Here is a 27,082-nt window from a genome sequence, read left to right as displayed (position 1 = left end):
GTCCACAGTATATGCCCCTCCTCCTGATAAGGAAAGCAGGAAACTCGATGCAGCTGGGAAAACGGTGGCCTCACAAGTTGCAAAGCACTGGAGGATAGCCAATTCACAAGTTTTTTTGGCTAGATATGACAGAGCACACTGGGACGAATTGGAAGAGCTGTTACAATGCCTCCCTCCAGAACACCAAAAAAGTGGACAACAAATAGTTAATGAAGGGCAAGCAATATCTAACAACGCTATTAGATCTGCTATGGATGCAGCTGATAGAGCAGCTAGATCAGTTTACACCAGTGTGCTTATTAGGAGACATGCCTGGTTAAGATGTTCAGGTTTCAAACCTGAGATACAGCAGGCAGTGTTAAACATGCCTTTTGATAAGAAGCATTTATTTGCCCCTGAGGTGGACACAGTAATAGACAAACTTAAAAAAGATTCAGAAACAGCTAAGGCCATGGGGGCTTTGTATACTACACCCACCAGGGTTACGTTTCGTAGACCACAATTCGAGGGGGTTTCAAACCATCGTTACGGAAACAGTAGCCACCCATCAAAAACAATTCTACACTAGAGGATCATTTAGAGGCTCCTATAGAGGATGCAACTTTGGAGGAAGAGGTAGACCCTCCACATCCAGAGGTTCCTCACAATCAAACAAACAGTGACTTTCTCGCCATCCCCATAGAGCACACATCTCCTGTGGGGGGAAGACTGGTAAATTTCTATCCACAATGGCACAACATCACTACAGATTAGTGGGTTCTGTTAATTATCCAACAAGGTTACTGTCTAGAACTCACTTCCACTCCACCAAACATTCCACCTCGTTCACACAAACTAACTCAGGAGGATCTCATTCTATTAAAACAAGAAGTACAATCACTTCTAACCAAAGGTACAATAGAGGTGGTACCTATAGCTCAGCAAGGGAAAGGGGTATATTCTCCATACTTCCTTATACCAAAAAGGATGGTACTCTCAGGCCAATCCTGGATCTCAGACCTCTCAATCAGTACGTCCTCTCAGAGCATTTCCACATGGTCACTCTTCAGAATATCATTACCCTACTACAAAAACAGGACTACATGTCAGCATTAGATCTAAAAGATGCTTACTTCCGCATTCCCAGACATCTATACATCTAGCACATCGCAAATATCTAAGATTTGTGATAGCCTGCAAGCATTACCAGTTCAAAGTGCTACCCTTAGGAGTAACAACAGCACCAAATGCCTCGCAGTGGTTGCAGCATACCTCAGAAGGCAACATATACATGTCTTTCCCTGTATGGACGACTGGCTCATAAAAGCCAGCACCATTCAAACCTGTTAAAAACACACACAATACCCAATTGATACCCTACACAGTCTAGGGTTCACAATCAATTCCCAAAAATCTCATCTCCAACCAGTGCAATTACAACCATATCTAGGAGCAATTCTGAACACTGTCAGCATTAGCGTACCCAACTCCACAGAGAATTCAAGGATTCCACAATCTTATATCACAGCTACAAAACAATCAAATTGCACAGTAAGGTTTATCATGAAACTATTGGGAATTCTGGCATTGTGCATAGCAATAGTACCCAATGCACATCGAAACATAAGACCCCTACCACTGTGTCTCTCGCAACAATGGTCTCAGGGCCAGGGTCACCTTCACGATCTAATGTTGTTGGACCGCCAGATTTACAACTCTCTGCCATGGTGGAATCACACCAACTTATCAAAAGGGCGGCTGTAGGAAGCTAGCTCTGTATATGCTATATCAAACTGAGATATAGTGTGCACGGAGTCCATGGATTCCCCAAGAGGCTTGACCGGGGCAATAATAGATAATACTAATGCTCTATTTGTGGTAGTGTGGTCGCGCAGTTAGGCTTATCAGAGAGGTAGTGTTAAGCATTTGTTGTACACACACAAGGAATATGTGAAAACACACTCTCAGTGACTTAACTTCAGGCCAGTAGGTTTTTATATAGAAAAATATTCTTTTGTTAATTTATTTCTAGAACCACAAGATTCATTTAGCATGTAAGTACATCAAATTAAAGGTACTTTGCATAGTAATACTTAGGACTTTGTATAGAGTCAGTATTGTACACAATTATCTTTAAAATGGCAAAAAGCTATTTCGAAAGTGGACACTGCAATTTTCAACAGTTCCTGGTGGAGGTAAGTAAACTACAGTTTCTGAGGTAAGCACCACACTTACGGGTTCAGTCTACAGGGCATAGGTAGCCCACTGTTTGGGGTTCAAGGTAACCCCAAACACCCAGCACCAGTAACACAGCGCCGGTCAGGTGCGGATGTCAATCAGGAGCCAAAATAACATGGGCGCCTATGGAGACAGGGGGTACTCCGGTCCAGTCTGTTTGCAGGTAAGTACTTGTGTTGTCGGAGGGCAGACCAGCGGGATTTGGAGGAGTACTGGAGGGGCCTCAAGTAGGCACAAAAACCACACCCTCAGCGGCACAGGGGAGGCCAGGTGTGTAGGAGGCTGGCCTGATTTGTAGTGGGTACTTTGGGTACTTACACCTTATACCAGGTCTAGTTATCCCTTGTTAGTGAATGTAGTAGTGTTCTAGCAGCTTACGCTGATAGAGGTAGCTATAGCAGAGCAGCTTAGGCTGAACTAGGAAACATGCAAAGCTCATGCAATACCACTTACAGTTACTCAGTACTTATACACAAGTAAAGACAATACTCAGTGTTACCAAAAATAAAGGTATTTATTTGGGGAACACAGTACCAAAAATATGTTAGAGACGATACTCTTTCTGGAGGTAAGTATTATACACAATATATACACTAGACACCAACATTAGACAAGTAAATAGTCATAGAACAATGCAAACAGTAGGAAATCCTATAAAATGCAATGGGAGAAAATAGGTTTAGGGGCAAAACAAACCATAGACTAAAAAAGTGGAATGTGAATCAGGAATTCCCCCCCTAGAAAAGTGTAGTGTGTACAGAATCGCTGGGAGAGTAAGAATACAGTAAAGGTAAGTAAATTACCCCACCCCAGAGCCCAGAAAAGCAGGAGTAAAGCACTGCAAGTTTCTTTAGGACACACTACACCTCGTTTTGGGGATTTTGCAACAGCCAACCAAGTCGGCAAAGAACAACTGCTGGATTATTGGACCTGAAGACCTGCAAAGGAACGGGACCAAGGCCAGAAGTCGAAAGAAGTTCCAGGAAGGACAGGAGCCACTGCCACCCAGAAGAGGGTGCAAAAGAAGAGTCCCCGGTTAGTTGAAGACTGCAGAAATGCACCATAGGAAGATGCCAGCGGGTTCCTGCGTGATGCAAAAGATGTCCCACGGCGTGAAGATTGTTGCAGACGAGATTTCGTGTTGGAAAGCACCAACAAGCCTTGGCTACGGCAAAAGTGCGTTTTTCATCAAATGGCACTGGATGGACCCAGGAGGGACCTGGGGGCCTCACCTCTGTGTGAGGAGGAAGAGAGGTCTCTCAGCACTTTAGAGACCCCCCCAGGAGGCCAGCCAGCACCCCCAGAAGCCGCAGGATCCGGGTTCAAAGGAGGTGCAAAATGCGGTTGATGCTGCAGCACAACAAATGAAGGTCCCACGTCGCCAGAGAACATCTCAGCGAGTTGAGCGTCGCACGGTGGAGTGCTGGGACCTGGGCCAGGCTGTGCACGAAGACATTTTGCAAAGAGTGCACAGAGGCCTCAGGAGGCGAAGACACAAAACACAGGGGTACCATCGTTCTCGGGGAAGGCTAATTGCATCAGCAGGACCTCAGGACAGTCTGTTGGTTGATGATGTCCACCCTCTCTGTCCTTAGGAGCACGCTCGTCACAGTAAGAGGAGTCCCAGGGTACCGGTCATCGCCTTGGAAGATGCCTGCTTGGAGCAGGGGACTGACTCTGTCACTCCACTGGAGATTTCTTCGGTCCTTCTGGTACAGGATGAAGACAGAGAGTCCCCAGAGCATGCACACCGTGGAAACTGTTGCAGTTGCTGACTTGGAGCTGAGGGTGCTGAAGAAAAGTATCTCTTGTAGACACCTTGTGCAAGTTACTGCGTTTCTTGGAGCAGGCTGCGGTTGATCCGAGGTCAGATGATGCTGAAGTTGTTGCAGAGGTTTCCTGAAGGAAACTTGCAAACAAAATCTGAAGAGAACCCACAGGAGAGACATTAAATAGCCCCGAGAGGGGGATTGGCTACCTTATGAGGTATGGATCTATCAGGAGGGGTCTCTGACGTCACCTGCTGGCACTGGCAACTCACAGCCCTCCAGAGTGCCCCCACACCTTTCAAAGCAAGATAGCTGAAGTCTGGGACACACTGGTGGAGCTCTGGGCACCACCCCTGGGGTGGTGATGGACAGGGGAGTGGTCAGTCCCCTTCCTTTGTTCAGTTTCTCGCCAGATCAGAGGAGAAGGGGTCTCCGAACCAGTTTAGACTGGTTTATGCAAGGAGGGCACCATCTGTGCCCTTCAAAGCATTCCCAGAGGCTTGGGGAGGCTACCCATCCCCAGCCTGTAACACCTATTTCCAAAGGAAGAGGGTGTAACACCGTGCTCTCAGAGGAAATGCTTTGTTCTGCCTTCCTGGGACTGGGTTGCCCAGACCCCAGGAGGGCAGAACCCTGTCTGTGAGGTGGCAGCAGCTGTAGCTGCAGTGCAAGCCTCAGAGCTGGTTTGGCAGTACTGGGGGTCCATGGTGGAACCCCCAGGATGCATGGATTTGGCTCCCCAATACCAGATTTGGAATGGGGGGCCAATTCCATGATCTTATACAAGTTGCATGGCCATATTCGGAGTTACCATTGTGAAGCTACATATAGGTATCGGCCTATATGTAGTGCACACGTGTAATGGCGTCCCCGCACTCACAAAGTCCAGGGAAATTGCCCTGAACTATGTGGGGGCACCTTGGCTAGTGCAAGGGTGCCACATATAGGTGACTTATAAGTTACCTAAGTGCAGTGAAAATGGCTGTGAAATAGTGTGTGCACTATTTCACACAGGCTGCAGTGGCAGTCCCGTGTAAGGGTTTGTCTGAGCTCCCTATGGGTGGCAAAAGAAATGCTGCAGCCCATATGGATCTCCTGGAACCCCAAAACCCTGGGTACCTAGGTACCATATACTTGGGACTTATAATGGGGGGTCCAGTGTGTCAATTGAAATTGGTGAATGAAGTCACTGGCCTACAGTGACAAATTTAAAAGCAGAGAGAGCATAAGCACTGAGGTTCTGATTAGCAGAGCCTCAGTGAGACAGTTAGGCACTACACAGGCATACACATTAGGCCACAAACTGAGCACTGGGGTCCTGGCTAGCAGGATCCCAGTGAGCCAGGCAAAACACACTGACATATACTCACAAGCAGGCCAAAAGTAGGGGTAACCATGCTAGAAAGAGGCTACTTTCTCACAAGGTGCAGTGTGGAAACAGGGCGTCGGGTTCTCAATAGAACTCTATGGAGAGACCCGGGGCTCACTTAGGCGCTGCAGGCAGGGCACAGGGGGGCCTCTCGGGCAAGCCACCGAATGGACAAGTGTGAGGGACGCCTGTTGTTCATTGCTGCACCGGTGTTCGGTTTCTCTCGGGCCTGGGGGCTGCGGGTGCAGTGCTTCTCCAGGTGTCAGATATCTTCGTCCCGGGCAGTCGCGGTCAGGTGGGGTCCTCGGGATTCCCTCTGCAGGAGTCGTCATGAGGTGCATAGTGGTCGGCCCAGGGTGGACATGTCTTCTGAGTCGCTTGGGGGTCCTCTCTGGATACTTGGTTTCTCTGGACACGGACCTGGGTGTCGGGTGCAGAGTACTTGGACTCGTGCTTCTCCAGTGAGGTGAGAGTCCCTTTAAAGTTGGTTTCTTGGTCTTCTTTTTGGACACAGGAGTTTTTTGGTCCTCCGTGATGCAGGCCGTCCCCTGGAGGCTTTTCGAGGGTCACTGGTCCTGCAGGACGCGTTGATTCTTTCCTTCAGCTTTTTGAAGTAGGAGACGGGCCGGTAGGTCTGGGTCTGAGCTCCACTAGCTGGAATGCCCTGGGGCACTGTAACACCAGGCTTGCGCCTTTCAGGCTCACCGCTAGGTGTTACAGTTCCTGCAGGGGGAGATGTGAAGCACCTCCACCCAGGACAGGCCTTGTTTCTGATCACAGAGTGCACAAAGGCACTCACCCCATGTGATCAAACTCTTCCGGAAGTGGCAGGCTGGCACAGACCTGTCAGCCTTGCACTAGCAGTTGGGGTAACATACAGGGGGCATCTCTAAGATGCCCTCTGTGTGCATTTTCCAATAAATCCCACACTAGCATCAGTGTGGGTTTATTGTGCTGAGAAGTTTGATACCAAACCTCTGAATATTCAGTGTAGCCATTATGGTGCTGTGGAGTTCATAATGACAGACTTCCAGACCATATACTCAGTATGGCTACCCTGCACTTACAATGTCTAAGAATTGACCTAGACACTGTAGGGGCATATTGCTCACGCAGCTATGGCCTCACCTGTGGTATAGTGCACCCTACCTTAGGGCTGTAAGGCCTGCTAGAGGGGTGACTTACCTATGCCACATGCAGGGATTTGTGAGCATGCCACTCTGAGGGGAGTGGTATATCGACATTGTTTTTTTTCCCCACTAGCACACACAAGATGCAAAGCATTGTGCATGTACTGAGTGAGGGGTCCCTGAGGGTGGCATAATACATGCTGCAGCCCTTAGGGACCTTCCCTGGCCATAGGGCCCTTAATAGCATGGGTACCTTTTACAAGGGACTTAGCAGTGTGCCAGGGCTGTGCCAATTGTGGAAACAAGGGTACAGTTTTAGGGAAAGAACACTGGTGCTGGGGCCTGGTTATCAGGGTCCCAGCACACTTCCAATCAAAGCTGGCATCAACACTAGGCAAAAAGTGGAGGGTGACCATGCCAGCAGTGGCATTTTCCTACAGCGGCCTTTTAAGGACGCTGTGCCACAGCCTATAATCACCACAGATGCATCAATGACAGGTTGGGGAGCCCATTTCAACAATCTTACTATGCAGGGAGAATGGGACTCAGTCCAGCAGACTTACCACATAAACCACTTGGAATTGCTAGTAGTGTTCCTGGCACTGAAAGCATTCCAACCACAGATAACGCTCACAACAGTAAGAACAGAGAACATGATAACAATGTATTATTTGCAAGAACAGGCACAAACAATTTGGAAATGGGTTATTCACAATCGCATTCAACTACTTGCAGAGTATATCGCAGGGATAAACAACCAACTAGCGGCCCTCCTAAGCAGGACACAGCAACAAGTACACGAATGGGACATTAAGTCACAAGTAATTCAACAGTACTTCCACATGTGGTTAACACCAGACATAGACCTTTTCACAACAAGTGAAAACACAAAATGCCCAAACTTTGCACCGAGGTATCCACACCCTCGATCCAAGGGCAATGCTTTGTGGATCAATTGGTCAGGGATATTTGCTTTTGCTTTTCTCCCTCTCCCATTAATTCCGTTTCTGGTCAACAAGATGCATCACACCTCCCTCACTATGATACTCGTAGCTCCCACGTGGGCACGTTAACACTGGTACACAACACTGTTGGATCTATCTGTAGTACCACATCACAAGCTCCCAAACAGACCAGACCTATTGACTCAAAACAAAGATCAGATCAGGCATCCAAACCCCAGGATGGAAACTTTTTGTATATTGCTGTCAACCCAAAAACATTGATCCTCTTAAAGCATCAGTACAGGATATTGTATGTTATTACTTTACTTACAAAAAGCAGATATTAGATATTCATCTTTTGACATTCATTTAACAGCAATATCAGCCTACCTCCAAAACAGACAGCATACCTCTTTGTTTACAATTTCTGTTATAAAAGCTTTTATGGAAGGCCTTAAAGTTAAACCACCCAGAGCTACACCAGCTCCTGTCTGGAATCTTAACATTGTTCTCACAGGCCTTATGGGTCCACCATGTGAACCCTTGCTTTCTTGTGCTCTTCAATTTCTCTCATGGAAAGTTGCTTTCCTGGTACCAATTACTGCCTTAAGGAGAGTTAGTGAAATTTAAGCATTCACTTTAGAAGAACCTTTCTTCCAAACTCATAAATACAAATTAGTACTTAGGACAAATCCAACATTTCTACCCAAAGAGGTTTCACCAATTCACATAAATCAGTCAGTGGAATTACCAGTCTACTTTCCACAGCCAGATTCATTTGCTGAAAGAGCAATACACCTCAAAAGAGCTCTCATGTATTATATAGACAGAACAAAATATTTTAGAAAATCTAAACAACTTTTTGTGTCTTTCCAACAGCCTCATAAGGGTAATGCAATTTCAAAACCAAGAGTGGCCAGATGGATAGTAAAGTGTATTCAAACTTGCTATCTCAAAGCTAAAAGGCAACTATTAGTAACTCCTAAGGCACATTCTACTAGAAAGGAGATTCAATAGCATTCTTAGGAAATATACCAACGGTAGACATATGCAAGGCAGCCACATGGTCCACACCACTCACATTTACTAAACACGTCTGTGTGGACGTGCTATCTCGCCAACAAGCAGATGTTGGTCAAGCAGTGCTTAAAACACAATTTCAAACTACTCCAACTCCTACAGGCTAGCCACCGCTTACTTACCCAGTTTCCATCTGTTTGTGGCATGTAGTGCTGCAGATTCACAGGCGCCCTTCCTCCTCCCCAGAAGCCTGTAGCCATTGTGTTACTTTCTTATGCACATATGTATATACATTGCATGGACATTTTCTTTACTTAATATATATATATGTACATATACAATTCTTCACTGCTTACTTCTCCCTCCTGCGGGAAAAACAATCTAACAAAGGACCCGATGCACATGTGCACTATCACTGAGAGGAGTAGTCACTCAATCTCGTGACTCGAAAAATCTTCTTAAAAAAAAAAGAAAAACTTGTAACAATCCGAGCCCAACACTAGATGGCAAATTTATGCAAAGCATGTGAATCTGCAGCACTACGTGCCACGAACAGATGTACAATGGGTAAGTGATATTTTCCTTTCCTCACTTATTGGTAATCAGGAGCTTAAGATGAGTAAGTTTGACATAGATGTGTGGTAGTCATCATTAATGAGCCATTACTGTACCTTACTGTTAGATCTGGCATCCTTGGCGTGGTTTCCCCTTTCTGACCTCCTGTTTTTCTGACTTCATTTTTGCTGGCTTTAGGATTCTGTTCACTTCACCAATGTTAAAGTGCAGGTGCTCTTTACTCCAAAACATGGTGATATTGGCTTATCCACTATTGACCTATTTAATGTACTTGTAAGTCCATAGTAAAGTGCACCATGTGTGCCCAGGGCTTGTAAGTGAAATGCCACTAGTTGGCTTGCAGCACTGATTGTCCCTCCAACTACAGTAGACCCCTAATCATGTCTCAGGCATTCCCCTGCAAAGCATGTGGACGCAGTTTAAACTACCATTTAGACCTGGCAAATGCACCAACTTGCCAGGTGCAAACCTTTTTTTATTGCCTATAGGTCACTTCTAAGGTACGCCCTGGTTAGCCCCAAGGACAGGGTTCAATGTATTTAAAAAGTTGGTTATGTACTTTTAAGTTTAGCATATCTTGGTAATTAAAAATTATTACATTTGTTTTTCGCTTCTGCAAGGCACATCTCCCATATGGGGTTACCTTGAAGCAGCCTTTAAGTGTACTTCCAACTGCAAAAAGATTGAAATTTGGAGTTTGGTGTCTCTGGACTCACAATTTTAGCCTGAAAATGACACTTTTAAAAAGTTGGCATTTTCTTACTTTAACCATTCTTTGCCTCTGTCTGTCTCTGAATACACGTCTGGGTTGAGTGACAGCTAGGCTTTGTGCATTCCCTTCAGAGAGTCACACACAAAGGTTGCTGGGGTGCCTGTTTACCTCCTGATGGCCCATCACCAGGATGATCGGCCTTCCTGGGCTAGATGGGAGGAAGGAACTGACACATCTGAATAGGTCTGTACCTGTCTCAACACAAAAAGCTGCGTAACCCCTTTTAGAGTGTCTGGAGTCAGGGAAGGAATGGCAGGGACCTTTTACACTTCAAAGGCTCTACTGGTAATAAGTACTGGACCCCAAACTCCACCAAATCAAGGCACTTCAGAATCTGAGGACATTCTGCCAAGAAAAAGGACTTCTCTGCTGCCAGGAGGAACTGCCACTCTGGTCAACCGCATTGCTGTGCTGTCCTGCTGCCCCTTACTTGGTAGTGAGAAGAACTTGGGTTAACTCTCTACATCCTCACAAGATCCAAGAGACTCCAAGGGCTGCTGGCTTGCCTTCTGTTCTGAAAGTCTCGGCTCCATTAAAGACTTCCCTCAACCCTAGATTCAGCTGCTGGTCTCTGCCACTGTGAGTCCTGCCCTGCCAAGAGGTGCCAATCCAGTCCTCGGCCTTGAGAGAGGACTCTGCAGCTGTTTTCCGTCAAAAATCGACACATCAAGGTCATTGCGCCACTCAAAACTGACATAGTGCCCTTCAATGCCGATGCATTGCTGATTTGACGACGATGCAGGACCTGACTGTGAAGTTCAGTGACAATGCAGCTCCGATCCAAGGACATTGCTGCACAGCTCAATGAGGATGTATGGCATTCATTGAAAGGGTTTTGACACCAATGCAGAACCAGACTGCGAGGCTCAACGACAACGCATCTACCAGACTGCATGAGTTGAACTGAATCATTGAGTCTTTGACATCACCTCTTGCTTTATCCAAAGGTACTTTTTCAATGGACCGTGCATGGGTTTTAGTCAGCAGGAACTTTGGATGTTTCCCAGTCTAGTGCAACCTCAAATAATCTTTCAGCTCTATTGAATTTTTAGCACTGTGTTGCAGTTTATTCTTTAAAAATTCATATCTCGAGTTCTGCTTATTGGTGCTTTGTTATTTTAGTCTTGTTATACTCCGATAAATTTTCTCTATTTTATAAAACTGGTGTAGAGTCTTTTTGAGGTGTTTTTCACTGTTACTGTAATTGAAGTGTTGCACAAATACTTTACACATTATCTCTCAAGTTAACCCTGGCTGCTCTGTTCCAAGCTACCAAATGTTGAGCACAGGTTAATTTCGATTGTCTATCTGACTTGTCTTGACTAGCATTATGTCCCTACTTGGACAGGGAGCATACCTCTGCCAACTAGAGACCCAGTTTCTAACACTTACTTATTCTTACTTGAAAAAATATATACTAATTAACATTATTTATTTTACATATGCAGGTACAGTCACAGTGCTGAGGTACAAGTTCGCCTCCAGTTTTTGACATGTGTTTTTTCAACACTGGGCTCACCGGACCACTTTAGTAAGTTTGGAAAGGGTGGCTAAATGTTTTTGACAATATGAAAGCAGTATTTATAGTTTACTAATTTTAAGGAAGAATATGTTGTTCAGGAAAATATCACAGATATCTAATAATGTACATGTAAATACATACTTAAACCCCATTGCATGACTTTGCGGTTAAATAGAGCTAACAATAAACTTATGGGCATGTAGGTTGCTGGCTTCTGTATGATGTATTACTAAGATCTTATTGGTGTTAGGTTAATTCATTATGATTTGTTTTGTTAATTATTGTTAGTGTCTCAGTTTGGTTTTATGTTTACATGTTCTTCTGAAATATAATTTTGTTTCTAAATAAAGTAACAATATTGAACAAACTAATTTCACCATTCAGTATTTTACTTGCGAGTACCACAGCAAATACAGTAAGCAAAAGGTCAACTTAAATTTCAGTTCTTGAGCGGTCCTCCCTTGTCAACAATTCTGTCTAACCTTGTTCCAAGACGATTGGAGAACTCTCTGGTAAAAACAGTGGCAATTCACATCCCAAACCAGGATAGAGAAAATCACCCAGACTCCGATGAACATTAAGTGTAATTCCTCCTTCTTTCAGTCCCTGTATCTTTTTTCATTGTAGGGCATTTAGGAAGTTGGCTCTCTATATAGTGCGCTAAAATGAAGTACGTTGTGTAGAGAGTGTCCATTTGATCCACAATTGGTACTGCAGAGCTAAAAGGAGATAGGACTAATGCCTTATTTGTGATAGTATGGGCTGAGCGGCATGGGCGGCTGGGTCTAGAGTGCCAACACAGCGTCGGGCACCCAATGCAAGTCAATGGGGGAGATCAATTTGGGAAAAAGGCTGCATACTTGGGCCAGGAGGCTGAAGGTAGAAAACCCACAGCTGCTTAGGCAAGTTCTGATGCTAAGGGACGTAGGGACACTGCCGCTCCAGCGCCCCTAGACCCCGGGGGCTCTGGGTGCAGGGGTGTCTTTTGGCATCCGGAACAGCTTACCGGGCAGGGGGAGTTTGAAGGCTACAGGTTTTGAGGCAGAGTCTGGCAGGGCTCAGCCCACAGTGGACTCTAACTCAGAATTGCTGGGGAACCTTTGCAGGACTGGTGGTCCACTTCAACTTGGTCGTTTGTGTCGGCTGCAGATGATGGTTCGGAGGCACTTTCGTGGTTCCCCAGGGCAGTGTTCTTTTCTTTTAAAGTTGGGTTCTTCTTGAACAGTTCTGCTGTTATTGGGAAATCTTGATCTTTGGCGAAGGCAGGCAGTCCTCCCAAAGCTTTGGAGGTTGCTGGATTGCTGGACAGTTTGTCTGTTGGACCAGGATTGTCGAGTTCTGCAGACAGGCCGGTACGGCTGGGACCAAATTAGTGGGTGTCTGCAGTGTTTTCAAATTGTAACAATAACGACTCTCCTACTTAATATATACATAGACAACAACATATTTGACTAATACAAATAATGAAAGCTTTATTGTATATCACAATTAAAACAAACACTCAATGCCCACATATATTCAACAAAATGTAATTAACAACACAACATAGACTCAGACCGACTACAGTGAAACCAACGTGCAAACCACAGATTAAATCAAAAACCGACACACGAAAACACAGAGACAAAAATAATGTCTTCAATATAATAACATATATATACATCACAACTATCTTCAATGAAATGGTGTATATATTCATAAAAATGCAGAATGATACACAAAAAAAGAAGAGGAGGAAGAAGAATAGCTCTAAATGTGTCCTTTCTTGTATTTGGCAGTTAAAATTCACCGCCAGAATCGTGTACTTTTCTATCTTCAGTTTCTTTAGTGGATTTCCAAAATGTTCTTGCAAAACTCAGTATATTCTCACTTTTCCAGAGACGTGTGTTGATCCTTTAGCCAGCAATCATTCATTAGTTCTTGCAACAGCATGGAATCACATTGTTATGTTTTATAGATCAACCCGAACACAGGTGCAACTTAGGTACTATTTACCAGGCACTATTTGCCGACGCGCGTTTAGGTGGCTCCGAATTTAATACTAATGTTGCAGCCACCTTCCTCAGGACCAAATAGAAATAAGCACCAAAAGAATAATGATATATCTACAAGAAAGAAAAAAACTTTTTTTTTCAAATTTCAAGTAAATTATGCAAAAATCTAAGCCACGTCTGTGTTGTTAATACCTCAAAATAATAATAATGCAGTGCCAGCGAGTGGTCACCGGTAGTATTAGCCAGTGGATGTGAACATTCATATCAAGAAGTGAACGTAATCAGTGAAAAAGTGATGATGTAGCCCAATACCAGATACAAAAAACTAACTTTAAAGAGAAAAAGAAAAACAGATAGGCAAATACAGGAACAACTGTGTGACCATCACCCTAGAAAAGCTACTTCAAAAGTAAATAAATAAGTTTTAATTAAGTAAACAAAACTGCAGCTTACAGCAGTACTCAATGATGTTGCGCTTTCCAAAAATGAGTCACTAATTTCCCTAATTATCATTCTGTGAGACAGTCAAGGTACACACAGTATAATAATCTGACAACAGAAAAAACATAAAAGCCTCAAAATGTCCTAATAGCACAAGGCTTCGCATTAAAGTTTCAACAGATAGCGGTTAGCCAAACAGACGGTTTATTAACCCTGAGGGTGTTCTAAATACGTCACAAAAAAATCAACGTTTTATATATTCTGAAGAGCACGTATATTGTAGGCAGTGAATAACCCCCAAAATATATCTTACAGGGCAAAACTCCTACCAAAACCTATTTAAAGGAGCATCAGAATGTGTCTCACTCGCCGCACCACAAAGTTAATGCCAGCACACAAATCTCCTCCTTACTGCTGTCTGGTGTTATAAACACAAACCGCATCGTGGTCAGAAAGGTAAACGTAACTCACTGCTCACCCTCTGAGTAACAACAAAAAGCCACAATACTCGCTCGGCCGCTAATAAAGCACATTCATCACACAGTGCTTACCTCGCATGTGGAAAGCAGTCTCATGCTCCATGCCCACTTGAAATGATTAGAAAGATATTCGCGCCCGCCAGAAAACACGTGTCTTATGTACCCCCTGGCTCCAGCCTGTTACCAATGTAGTGAAAATAGATGATGAACTACTCGTGAGAAATGTTACCCGTTCTGTCAAAAAATGGCAGCTATCTTAAGCAGATCTTATTTGCTAAAATACAATATGATCTTATTATAAAATCGCTGATGATCTAACAGGTAACAGCGACTGCCTATTAGCACACAAACAGCCCATTAGTTAAATTAATAGCCACCATAAAAAAAACTTTAAAAAATCAAAATAAGCAAAAAAAAAAGGCTGTTTATCAATCATAACAGATCTTATGCATAAGCAACCTTCCACTAAAACAATAATAAACCAAAACCCATCAAACTTAAGGCATTAATAAAGACTATCCAGACAGAGACAGCTAAATGAAATTCCAGAGATGTCAGCTGCAGCACCTCTACATCCACTAGATAGCAAGAATATGTCATTTAACAAAATACTTCAAATAAGTACATAGGTAAGTTCAAAGAACACATATACAACATACATCTGTGCAGAACAGTTATCTCTAATCTCTTTATAGTGTATTCTGACACGGTATTTCTTCATTCAAACCTTTGTGAAATGTCTCTAAAAAGAAAATCCAAGAGACTTCTCGCTTCTTCCTCATCTTATCAACATCATAGCCACGTTTCGGGACGATCTTCTCCAAGATCGTCCATCTAATGTCATCTTCCTTGTGGTTATATTTACGCCAATGGGCACACAGAGGGGCATGATGTTTGTGTTTTCAAAGATGATCTGTGCTCATGGTACCTAGTTCTGAACTCCCTCGATGTTTCACCCACATACCTTAAGTTACATGGGCAGATAATCAAATACACAACATTCTTGGATCTGCAGTTAGACATAGTTTCTAAATCGATGGACCTTTTATTGTACGTGATCCTGTCAGACACTATAGCTCCCCTGCATGCTACACAGTTGCCGCATTTATGGTTACCCATAATCGGATCATAGCCAGAAATAGACTTTTGTGTAGATTCCTTACAAGCATTTACTCCCGATTTTACCAAAATGTTTCTCAAATTACTATTCTTTTTAAAAGCATACAGTGGTTTCTCTAATGGTTCCATATCTGATCTCACGTTAAGGATGTGCCATTGCGAATTGATAATTTGTCTGATTTTGTTGTTTATATTTGAGTGACGAACAGCACATACTAATCCATCACTTGCCTTCTTCTCAGCTTTTTGAAACCTGGATTGACGGTCATAATATTTTGCTCTTTTCAAAGAGTCCTTTATTAACTTAGGAGGATAAACTCGAAGTACAAATTTCTTAGCCAATATTTCGGAATGCTCTAAAAAAATCTTTCATATCTGTGCAGTTTCCTCTAATACGCAGGAACTGACTAAATGGAATACCTTGTCTCTGACATCTAGGATGGTAGCTATCAAAATGTAAAAGAGTGTTCCTAGCTGTAGGTTCGACATATAATGAAACTGCAAGTCTCCCATCCTTATGCATAACGCATACACCCAAAAACTCAACCTGGTTGCGATCACTCTGCATAGTAAACTTTAAATTTGGATCACACAGGTTAAGCCATGCAAAAAATTATCTTGGCGTTGCCATTTCTCCCTTTCAAACAAAAAACACATCATCAGTATATCTAGACCACGAAGCCACGTTCTCCCCCAAAAAAAAATAGGGACAACCTCATTGTAAAGGAACTTTTGTTCGAATTGTCCAACATAGAGATTGGCAACACTAGGGACACAAGCAGCTCCCATGCTGACTCCTTTAATCTGTTGAAAAATGGTTGCATTGAACTCAAAATAGTTATTATAGAGCAGTATCTCAAGGCAGTCCCTAATAAATTGATTCACTGGACTAGATTCAACCTCCAGTAAAATCTGTTCAACGCACTCTAGGGCTAGTCGTTGTGGAATATTAGTATTCAATGCTTCCAGGTCCATTGTAACCAATATATCTTTCTCTGGATCAAATTGAACACCCTCTATTTTAGAGATAAGATGACCCATGTCGTTAATATAAGAGGGAAGTTCCAAAACCAATGGTTTAAGAAAATGATCAACATATTGAGATAATGGATTAACGGCCGAGCCAGTTGTAGACACAATTGCTCTTAAAGGAGGATCACTACGATTTTTATGTATTTTGAGTAGCCCATAGATTACAGGTAACAGAGTGTCTCTGGGAGTATGGAACTCAAGTTTCCTTTGACAGATAGCGCCCTGTTGCAATGCTAAATAACTCCTTTCCTTTATCATATTTTTGATACGCTGTTCAGGGTTTAAGAGCACCTTCCTGTAAAACTCTTGACATTGTAACATGATCATCATTTTGTCAATATACTGTATAGTATCAAAAACCGCAATGCCTCCTCCCTTGTCACAAGGTTTGATTGTAATCTGTTTGTTATCTTGTAACCGTCTCAAGGCAGGATTTTCTTATTTATTCAAATTGAAATGAGGTTTAGGAACATATTTCAATGCATTAGACACTTTCTTTAGGACTGCTTTTTCAAAGATCGAAACTTCTGGATTCAAACTTTGGAATCAATGTTTGGCAGAAACGTAGAACACGGTCTTAACCCAGATCTGTTTTCTTCCGTCGGTAAAGAAGGTGTTTCAAAATATTTCTTAAGTCTAATCCTCCTGGAAAAAGTGTGTTAATCTCTCAAAAGTTCAAATTTGTTAATATAAGTACTCGGAACAAAAGAAAGTCCATTAGACAATACTCCTTCAGAATGAGTATCTAGGATCGTCTGGCTTAGATTAAATATTGGGATGGTATCGAATCCCACCAATATTGGTTGCGTCTGGTTTGTAAGAACTGCAAAGGCTGTTCCCAACTTACAAATCTGTTCCCTCGATTGTAACGAGGTCTGGATCTTTAGTTGCTTCTCCTGTTGCCTAAAAAACGAGTATTAGTAAACAGTTGATCTGTCTGATTACATCTGTTTCCAAACACATCAACCTGGTGGGAACTTCCCTCACCCTCCGAGTCTGACGTATCAGAAAATGTAACTATCTTTCTCTTCCAGGGGATCCTCATCAATAGTCATAAACATTGAATATTCCCGCCTTTGTGCGGGGACCCCGGAGCATATATAAAATACACACATATAAAGTATGAAATATGCACGAAAAATATACATAGCATTTTTAGTAGACAAATTTTCATACTAAACTCATATATACATGTGTAAAACAGCAATGCAGGCTATAATCATAAACAGGCTAAAATGCTTTATTTCTATGGAGTTTTTTTTATTTTTTTAAATTCTTTACAAAATTACAATAAGAGAAAAAATATATCAACCAAAGCCCCAAAACTGGGCCTAGGGAAAGAAGCAGTAGTAATCATCAGAGAAAAAGAGAAAAAACTACATTGAAAAACAATGGAGCATTCTTAGCCAATAGGCTGCATGCAGGTTAACACAGGAGAACCATAAAAACTTTGGCACCGTGCCTTTAAGACCCTGAGCACCTCCAGTATCCCACCATGCCTCAGGGGTGAAGGAGAGGTGACAGTTGGTTCACAGTTAGGTCAGTTCTTTTTTCCGGCTTCTTCTGAGAGGATCCTGGAGCATTGAGCTCTCAGTTTTTCTGAGTTTTTCTTAGAAAAATACTTTACAAAAGTGTTTTTTTCCTACTTTACTCGACATCTAACATCATTGTCTGAGTCTGGAAGTTTTTTCCTGACTAAAAAATGCCTTCACTTTTTGTGAAATGCCCTTCATGTGGGAAGACGAAGGCCCAGTCAGATCCACACACTCTCTGCATTGTGTGCTTGCCTCAGAGTCACTGCCCTGACACTTGCAAATACTGCAAGAACATGTCAAAGAGGACTCTGAAGGACAGGGAGAAGATCAGGCTTCATGGGCTTCATGAGTGGCAGAAAACATCATCCTCTTCGCTTCCCAGGCAGCCAACAAGCCACTCTCAGGAGAGACAGGTTAGATCGACATCAGCAGGTAGGAAGATACCTGTTTGTTCCCCGTCGACGTCGTCGCTGCCACCATCTCACCGCCATAGATCGCTGTAGACGGATACGGCGTCGAGGGAACATGGCCACCGCAGGGGTAGATCTCCGTCGACGGCAACCCGCCGATCGATGTCGACCCATCACCGGCGTGCCCATTTGCCGCCGAAGGCCTCGCACCCCGCGATGTCAAGAAAGACGACTTTGAAATCGCCCCAACGGCGAGAGCGAGGACATCCGCCGTCTGCTGCCCACCGCTCGACGTCGAGGCACACGACGGTGAGCAGGTCGCCGTCCAGAGATCGCTGTTCGACGTCAAGACACTCAACGTCAAGACACTCAACGTCGAGACAGGAACAACCGGCGGCGCTCCCTTCGTCATTACAGCTGTCGACGCAGGTTTTACCTGTCTTGCAGGGAGCAGAGCATCGGCTTCCGCCAGCAGATAAGACCACTCCATCTCCAGTGGTCTCCATAAGAAGTGGTTCATCTCGGTCGAGAGTGGCATCGTCGAGGCATGTCTCACCCATTAATCTGTCACCAAGATGGTTGGAGAGCCTCAATAGACCAACGGCCTCCCCGGATTCGCAGTATTCAAGGATGTACTCTCCTACTGCCTATCTCCTGAGAACACCATCACCGACAGCGCTGGCAGGACGGGCTCGTTCTGCTTCTCGCCAGCCGACCACGAGGCCTGGGCGCTCTGCTACAGCATCTCGCAGCAGGTCACGTTCCCAGCAACGTTCTAGGTCACGATCAAGACACACAAGGTCGCCCTCTTGGTCATCGTCGGGGTCATCCGTCAGACGATACTCCCCCACCTTAACAGATTCTCCACCAGCTAGGGTTTCACCGGTGGACGACATCACTACTTTTAATGAGGTGCTTATCAGGGGAGCACAGAAACTAAACATAGAGGTTCCAGAACCATCAACCTCCTCATCTGTCATTTGTGAGACTCTACAGCATAGAGCGGTTTCGAAAAAGCTACTGCCGCTGGTGCCTGGTCTGTTGCAACCAACCATGGACACCTTTTTAGCGCCAGCCACCCTCAAATCAGCTCCTGCTAGGATTTTGAAAAAATATAAAGCGCCTGAACAAGATCCTTTATTCCTCAGAACGGATCCGCCGCCGGACTCAGTCATATTGTCCGCAGCCCGAAAAACTCACTCAGTGGCATCATCCTCCACGGTTACACCGTACAAGGAGAGCAGACATCTAGACTCTCTGGGGAGAAAAATGTGCAGCACGGCGGCATCTTTGATGAAGGTCTCCAGCGCGTCTGCACTCCTAGGCAGATATGACCGTTCACTGTGGGACTCTCTGAACAGGTTCACAGAAAAATTACCTAGAGAGGACAGGCAGGACTTCCAAGAGATCCTTCAAGAGGGATGTCTGGTCTCCAACCAGGTCATCAGCGCAGTGGCACATGGGGCAGACTTAGCTGCACATGGGTACGCACATGGGATTTGTCCAAGAAGGTCTTCCTGGTTGAGACTGACTGGATTAAAACAGGAAGCACAACAGCGGAACCTAAATCTTCCGTTCAATGGGAACTCGCTGTTTGGTACCCATACGGACGAAGAAATGGTGCGCATGAAGACAGAAGTGGACACCATGAGGGCAGTAGGCCTGGTGAGGAAGAAGGACTTCAGGCGAAAGTATAGGCCTTATGACAGGCGCCCTTTCCAGCAGTGGGTTCAAACCCCTCACTAGTCCCAGAGGCCACAGCAGAGGCAGGGACGCCCGCTTTTTCAGTCTCGCAAGGCCACGAGGGAACGAGGGTCAAGTAGACCACAACAGTCCACACCCAAAGCGCCGGCCAAACAATGAGGACTTGCTTCCCTTAACGCTGTGCACCACTCCAGTGGGGGGAAGTATCACAGACTTTATTCACGAGTGGCGGGCTATAACAAAAGACGAATGGGTGCTCAACATTGTCGAGAATGGCTACTCTTCTTTTCCGGCAACCTCCACCGCACTTGCCACCAGCCAAATGCAATCCGTCTCATGTCAGCCTATTGCACAAAGAGGCTCTCGCCCTTTTACGAAAGAAGGCAATAGAAAAGGTTCCACTCGCGCACAGAGGGAAGGGGGTTTACTCCCGTTATTTTCTGGTAGCGAAAAAAGGCCAAGAGGGCGTTTTCAGACCAATTCTGGACTTACGGCTACTGAACAAGTACATAAAAAAGCAAAAGTTCAGTTCAGATTTTCCCTCAGCTACATCGGGGAGACTGGATGTGCTCCATCGACCTGCAGGATGCATACTTTCACATCCCAATAGTTCCCAAGCATCGGAAATTCCTACGCTTCCAGATAGCCTCACAGCACTATCAGTTCAAGGTGCTACCATTCGGCCTGAAATCTGCCCCCGCGTTTTCTCGAAATGCGTGGCAGTGGTAGCGGCACATCTACGACAACAAAATATATTCATTTACCCATACCTAGATGACTGGCTACTGAAAGCCTCCTCTCCGGAACGGGCGAGAACCCATCGGGACATTGTGCTCAAGGTTTTCGAGTCTCTAGGTCTTCAAGTCAACTACCAAAAGTCCACCTTGATTCCAACGCAGAACCTCCACTACCTGGGAGCAATACTAGACACAGAGCTCCAAAGAGTGTATCCTTCGGAGGAACGACTATTATCAATAAAGAAAAAGTGTCAAGACCTGTTAAACTCCGACGCACCTACGGCCCGTCAGGTGACATCTCTGCTGGGATCCATGGCATCATGCATTTTCATTGTCCCAAATGCCAGGCTACATATGAGGCCCCTCCAAGAGGCGTTGGAAAACAACTGGAACCAAAGGACAGGTCGCTGGGAGGACAGAGTGCGGCTGCCGATAGCAGCACGTCAGTCATTACAATGGTGGATGCGCAGACCTCACCTGTCAGTAGGAGCTCCGTTTCACCAGGTAATTCCATCCGACACTCTGGTAACGGATGCGTCTCTTCAGGGATGGGGGGCTCATCTAGGTCCTTTTCAAGCTCAGGGCCTGTGGTCCGACAACGAAAGGAAGTACCACATCAATCTGCTGGAGCTCAGAGCGGTCCATCTAGCTCTCAAGTCTTTTGCTCCATCGATTCAGGGGAAATCTCTCCTAATACAAACGGACAATACAACAACAATGTATTATTTGAACAGACAAGGGGGAATGAGATCCCTACACCTATCTCGGGAGTCCCAAACAATCTGGCATTGGCTCCTAGCGAGAGGAATGTCGCTTACAGCGGTTCACCTACCGTGTCAACAAAATGTGGAAGCAGATTTCCTGAGCAGACACCTAGAGGACGCCCACGATTGGGTCCTGAATGACGAAGTCGTCGAAGACATCTTCGCTCAATGGGGTCGGCCTCAATTGGATCTCTTCGCAGACGAGGTAAACAGGAAATGCCCAGCCTTCGCGTCCAGGTTCTACCGTCCGGGATCTCGAGGGAATGCCCTGTTGATCGACTGGTCAGGGATATTTCTCTACGCTTTTCCACCGATCCCCCTCATACCGGCAGTGATCAACAAACTTTACAGATCCAGCACCAGAATGATTCTCATAGCTCCGCAATGGCCCCGTCAGTTCTGGGACACAGATCTCCTCAGCCTATCGGAACAACCTCACAGGAGGCTGCCGTGCAGACCGGATCTTCTGAGCAGGATGGAGGGCAGGGTACTGCACCCCAACCTACCCTCTCTGAGCTTGACAGTATGGCTCCTGAATTCTTGCAGTATGGGCACTTAGGGCTCTCGCAGGAGTGCATGAACATCTTAAAGGAATCCAGACGACCTTCCACGCGGCGTTCTTACGCGTTCAAGTGGAAGAGGTTCTACATATGGTGCTGTCAGCAAGGTCAGAATCCCATACGGGCTCAGGAGGAGGTCATACTGTCGTACTTACTCCATTTAGCAAAATCCGGTCTACAGGTATCATCTATTAAGGTACATTTATCTGCCATTACAGCTTATCGTAAATCACCTTCTCAGGAATCCTTCTTTACGAAACCAGTAGTCAAGGATTTCTTAGAAGGTTTGAAAAAAGTTTTTCCGCCCATTAGGAGACCCTCTCCTCCATGGGAGCTGAACATAGTACTATCAAAACCTATGGGCCCTCCTTTCGAACCTATACACAAAGCCTATTTGCAACACCTTACGTGGAAGACGCATTTTTTGGTAGCCATTACGTCCGCAAGGAGGGTCAGTGAAATTCAGGCTTTGTCCTCCAAAGAACCGTACACAGTCTTCCACGACAATAGAGTAGTTCTGCGAACTCACCCTTCATTCCTTCCGAAGGTGGTGTCAGAATTCCACATCAATCAGACTATTTCTCGACCAACTTTTTTCCCCCAATCCGGAGACTCTGGCGGAGAAAGCTTTGCACTCCCTAGATCTGAAAAGAGTGCTAACATTTTATTTGGATAAAACTAAGCTGATTAGACATTCCAACCACTTGTTTATAAATTATGGTCATTTGAGAACAGGAGAGGCAGCATCTAAACGAACCATATCAAGATGGATAGTTTCTTGTATTGTTAATGCATACCAGTTGGCTAACAAACAACTACTTGCTAGACCTAAAGCGCATTCTACTAGAGGAAAGGCGGCTACTGCTGCCCTCCTTAATAATGTTCCAATCTCTGAAATCTGTAAGGCTGCTACATGGAAGTCTGTACATACATTTACTAGACCTTACTGTTTGGACTCAGATGCAAGAGCAGACGCCCAAGTTGGCCAGGCCTCTCTGAGAAATTTGTTTGCTTGATACATATCTATTCCTGCACTTCTATTAGACAGTCCGCAGAGTCAAGGGATGGGCTTGCTAATCTATTCAATGTTTATGACTATTGATGAGGATCCCCTGGAAGAGAAGGATAAGTTACTTAACTGTAAATCTTAGTTCTCTTCCAGGGGTATCCTCATCAAAGTCATAAACAACCCACCCTCCTCCCCGGACGCACGTCTCCTAGAAGTGCAGGACAGACTATCTTTTGAATCGGCTACACAGATTGTCACCGTAAAAAAGTACTGACCTAACTGTGAACCAACTGTCACCTCTCCTTCACCCCTGAGGCATGTTGGGATACTGGAGGTGCTCAGGGTCTTAAAGGCACGGTGCCAAAGTTTTTATGGTTCTCCTGTGTTAACCTGCATGCAGCCTATTGGCTAAGAATGCTCCATTGTTTTTCAATGTAGTTTTTTCTCTTTTTCTCTGATGATTACTACTGCTTATTTCCCTAGGCCCAGTTTTGGGGCTTTGGTTGATATATTTTTTCTCTTATTGTAATTTTGTAAAGAATAAAAAAAAAAAAAAAACCTCCATAGAAATAAAGCATTTTAGCCTGTTTATGATTATAGCCTGCATTGCTGTTTTACACATGTATATATGAGTTTAGTATGAACATTTGTCTACTAAAAATGCTATATATATTTTTCGTGCATATTTCATACTTTACATGTGTGTATTTTATATATGCTCCGGGGTCCCTGCACAAAGGCGGGAATATTCAATGTTTATGACTTTGATGAGGATACCCCTGGAAGAGAACTAGGATTTACAGGTAAGTAACTTATCCTTTTTGAAGTCCAGTCCTGTTTCTCTTGAATTGTCTGAACTGGCTGCCTATAATAATTCTCAGATAGATAGGGATATGTCCTTTCTAAAGTGAAATAACGGATGTCTTTCTTCAATTTTTTTGGCTTCCTTTTCACTAAATACTGGTTAAAAGACTCAAACTCAATAGTTACCTTCTCCCAATTTTTTCTTAGCTTCTTCTAATGCCGTGGTCTGTTTAATTTTTCTTCTATTTGTTCTATCTCATTAACTAAGAACAACACAATTTCCTGTGCAGTTTTGATTATTAGTAACAACAAACCCTAGAGCATCTATTGGAAATAAGAGACCACTTTTCCAAAAAAGCTTTAATTTCCACAAAGAGACCCGGTATATTCCTAACTCAGTCCATTTGGAATCACTCCTGCTTTCAGGTATTCCAAAATGAACTCTGCATGGGCTTCTGTCCTACAAGCTTTTTTCTTCAGATTAAGTAACTTAATCAAATCATCTTTCAGATTATTAGACAGACTAAAGCTCTGTGCCGAGTTAGCGGAGACTCCCACAATTCTATAAAAATCAGCTTCAGAAAAACCAAAGGTTTTAATGCTCTCCATCAACACCACTAAACAAGTGATAGGGCAAAAAAAGAAGAAACAAAATAAACAACCACAAACAAAAAAAATATAGTAAGCCAAAATAAACACCAGATAAATATACAAATATGCAAATCCACTGGCAAAGAAAAACAAATACAAAGACAAATGCCCCTACAGCAACTGCTGTAACTCAAGGAAAAACAGCAAAAAGGGGTCCCTGAAATGATGAGGAAAGAAGACCAGGGAAACAAAATGCAAATTGTAACAATAACAACACCCCTACTTAATATACATAGACAACAACATATTTGACTAATGCAGTGTTTTCTGCTGATGTAACTGTAGTGTCCGGTTCTTCTTAGGTCATCAGGATTCTGAGTTCTAAGTGTCAGGGGTGCCACCTAAATACACAATTTAGGGCCAATACAGGGAGCGTCAGACACTAGCCAACTGGCTGACCACCTTCAGGGTAACTACACCCTTCTCATGACCACTTTCGCTGGGAAATGGGCATAACCCGAACCATAGTGGCATAATTCCTTACAAACAAGATGGAGGGATTTAAAAAGTAGTGTCTACTTCAGCTCATCCTCCTTTATGGGTGGGACTGACTTGAAAAGGGCACTGCTCCTAACTGAACTAATTTTCCCATCAGTGCTACTGCCAAAAGTGGGGTCAGGACAGGGGGTTGTTCATCTCCACCATCTGGAGAGACCTGGGTTGCATTACAAACGCAGCAAGGCCTTTGAAGCTCTCATCCTTGAATGTCCATCCTGCCTGGAAGAAGAGATGACACCTCTTTCCAGTGTAGGTTTTTGTCTCCTGTCTTTGAGAACACTGGCTTTCACCGTGAGGGTCCAGAAACACATCTGTGGTGGCTGAATTGTTCAGGACCAGGCAGTCAACACACTAGTAGCTTGTAGGTTTACAGGGGTCACCTCTAAGGTGCCCTCTGTGTTCATTTCTTAATAAATACATGTTCGATGGCATCTGTCGCTGTAGATACACATGTTGTGCATAGCCCGCCATCTGGTGTTGGGTCGGAGTGTTACAAGTTGTTTTTCTTCTAAGAAGTCTTTCGAGTCACGGGACCGAGGGACTCCTCCTCTTTGTCTCCATTGCGCATGGGCGTCGACTCCATCTTCGATTGTTTTCTTTCCGCCATCGGGTTCGGACGTGTTCCTTTCGCTCCGGGTTTCGGAACGGAAAGTTAGCTTAAAATCGGAAAATTACGTCGGTATTGTTGCGTTCGGGATCGGATTAGATAGCATTGACATCGAACCGATAGGATATCATCTCCGTTGCCCTTCGGGGTAGTTTTCGATCCCCCGTCGGGGCCTGGTCGGCCCGACTGCGTGTCACATCGACGCTGATGGAACGGACCCCGTTCGGATTCTGTCCTAAATGCCACAACAAATACCCATATACAGACCAACATTCGGTCTGTAACCTGTGCCTGTCGCCCGAGCACAGGGAAGAAACTTGTGAGGCCTGTCGTGCGTTTCGGTCCCGAAAAACGCTCCGTGACGGCCGAGCCAGAACACTGCAAATGGCGTCCACGCCGACAGGACACCGAGAATTCGAGGAACAAGAAGAAGTAGAAGCCTTCTCGATCCATGAATCGAACTCGGACGAATTTGACGACCATGAAACAGTGAGTAAGACGTCGAAGATAGCACATAAGAAAACTGACAAGGCCCAGGGGACGCCACTGCCATCAGGACATGGCTCAACCCATAAAATCGGTGACCGACCATCGGCACCGAAGAAGGCCGAAATAGTGCCGAGATCGTCTGACTCGGGTCGAGACACAGGCACCCAGCCATCTCGGGACCGAGATAGTGCTGCCGACAAAGTTCGACGCCGAGATAGCGGAGCCGAAGCTGCTCGACGCAGAGACAGCGGCACCGAGGAGGATCAACGGCGAGAGGGTTCGACTCCGAAAAAGCGAAAAGTCGCCTCGGAGCCGAAAAAGAGCGTGGACATAGTCTTGGTGCCAAAACGACCCGCAACCGAGCCAACTACCGGTTCCTATTCAGAGGAACAATCACTGTCCTCTCAAATGCGGAAGCATAGATTCGAGGAGGAATTGCAATCCACTGAGGTGGACCACACTCAAAAATGGATTTTTATACAGAGTGGAACAGGGAAAATAAGCACCCTTCCCCCTATTAGGAGGAAGAGGAGACTTGAATTCCAACAAGAACAAGCACCACTAACAAAACTGGTCAGGAAGGTAACTCCGCCACCCTCTCCTCCACCTGTTGCTCACATTTCACCGGCGCAGACTCCGTCACATTCACCGGCTCACACCACCTTCAGCCAAGGTGACCAGGACCAAGATGCTTGGGACTTATACGACGCCCCAGTGTCGGACAACAGTCCAGAGGCGTATCCTACAAAGCCCTCACCACCAGAAGACAGCACAGCATATTCACAAGTGGTGGCTAGAGCAGCAGAGTTCCACAACGTGTCTCTACACTCGGAGCCTGTCGAGGATGACTTCCTCTTCAACACCCTCTCTTCCACACATAGCACCTACCAAAGCCTGCCTATGCTCCCAGGAATGCTAAGGCACGCAAAG

The 27,082-nt window shown here is 44.8% G+C and overlaps 1 protein-coding gene across 2 annotated transcripts in view; it reads left to right on the top strand.

Moving 5' to 3' along the window:
• The window catches only part of USP34 (ubiquitin specific peptidase 34), a 1,940,069-nt gene that overhangs the window by 360,591 nt on the left and 1,552,396 nt on the right, over positions 1-27,082 (top strand). For both annotated transcript variants that reach the window (XM_069234398.1, XM_069234397.1), the window contains one exon: positions 11,246-11,328. In XM_069234398.1, coding sequence (XP_069090499.1) covers positions 11,246-11,328 — 83 coding nt within the window. The remainder of the gene's footprint in view (positions 1-11,245; positions 11,329-27,082) is intronic.

Source organism: Pleurodeles waltl, chromosome 5 (assembly GCF_031143425.1).
Source record: "Pleurodeles waltl isolate 20211129_DDA chromosome 5, aPleWal1.hap1.20221129, whole genome shotgun sequence".
Lineage (NCBI taxonomy): Eukaryota > Metazoa > Chordata > Amphibia > Caudata > Salamandridae > Pleurodeles > Pleurodeles waltl.
Note: the sequence above shows the minus strand (reverse complement) of the source record. Positions and strands in the feature narration are given on the sequence as shown.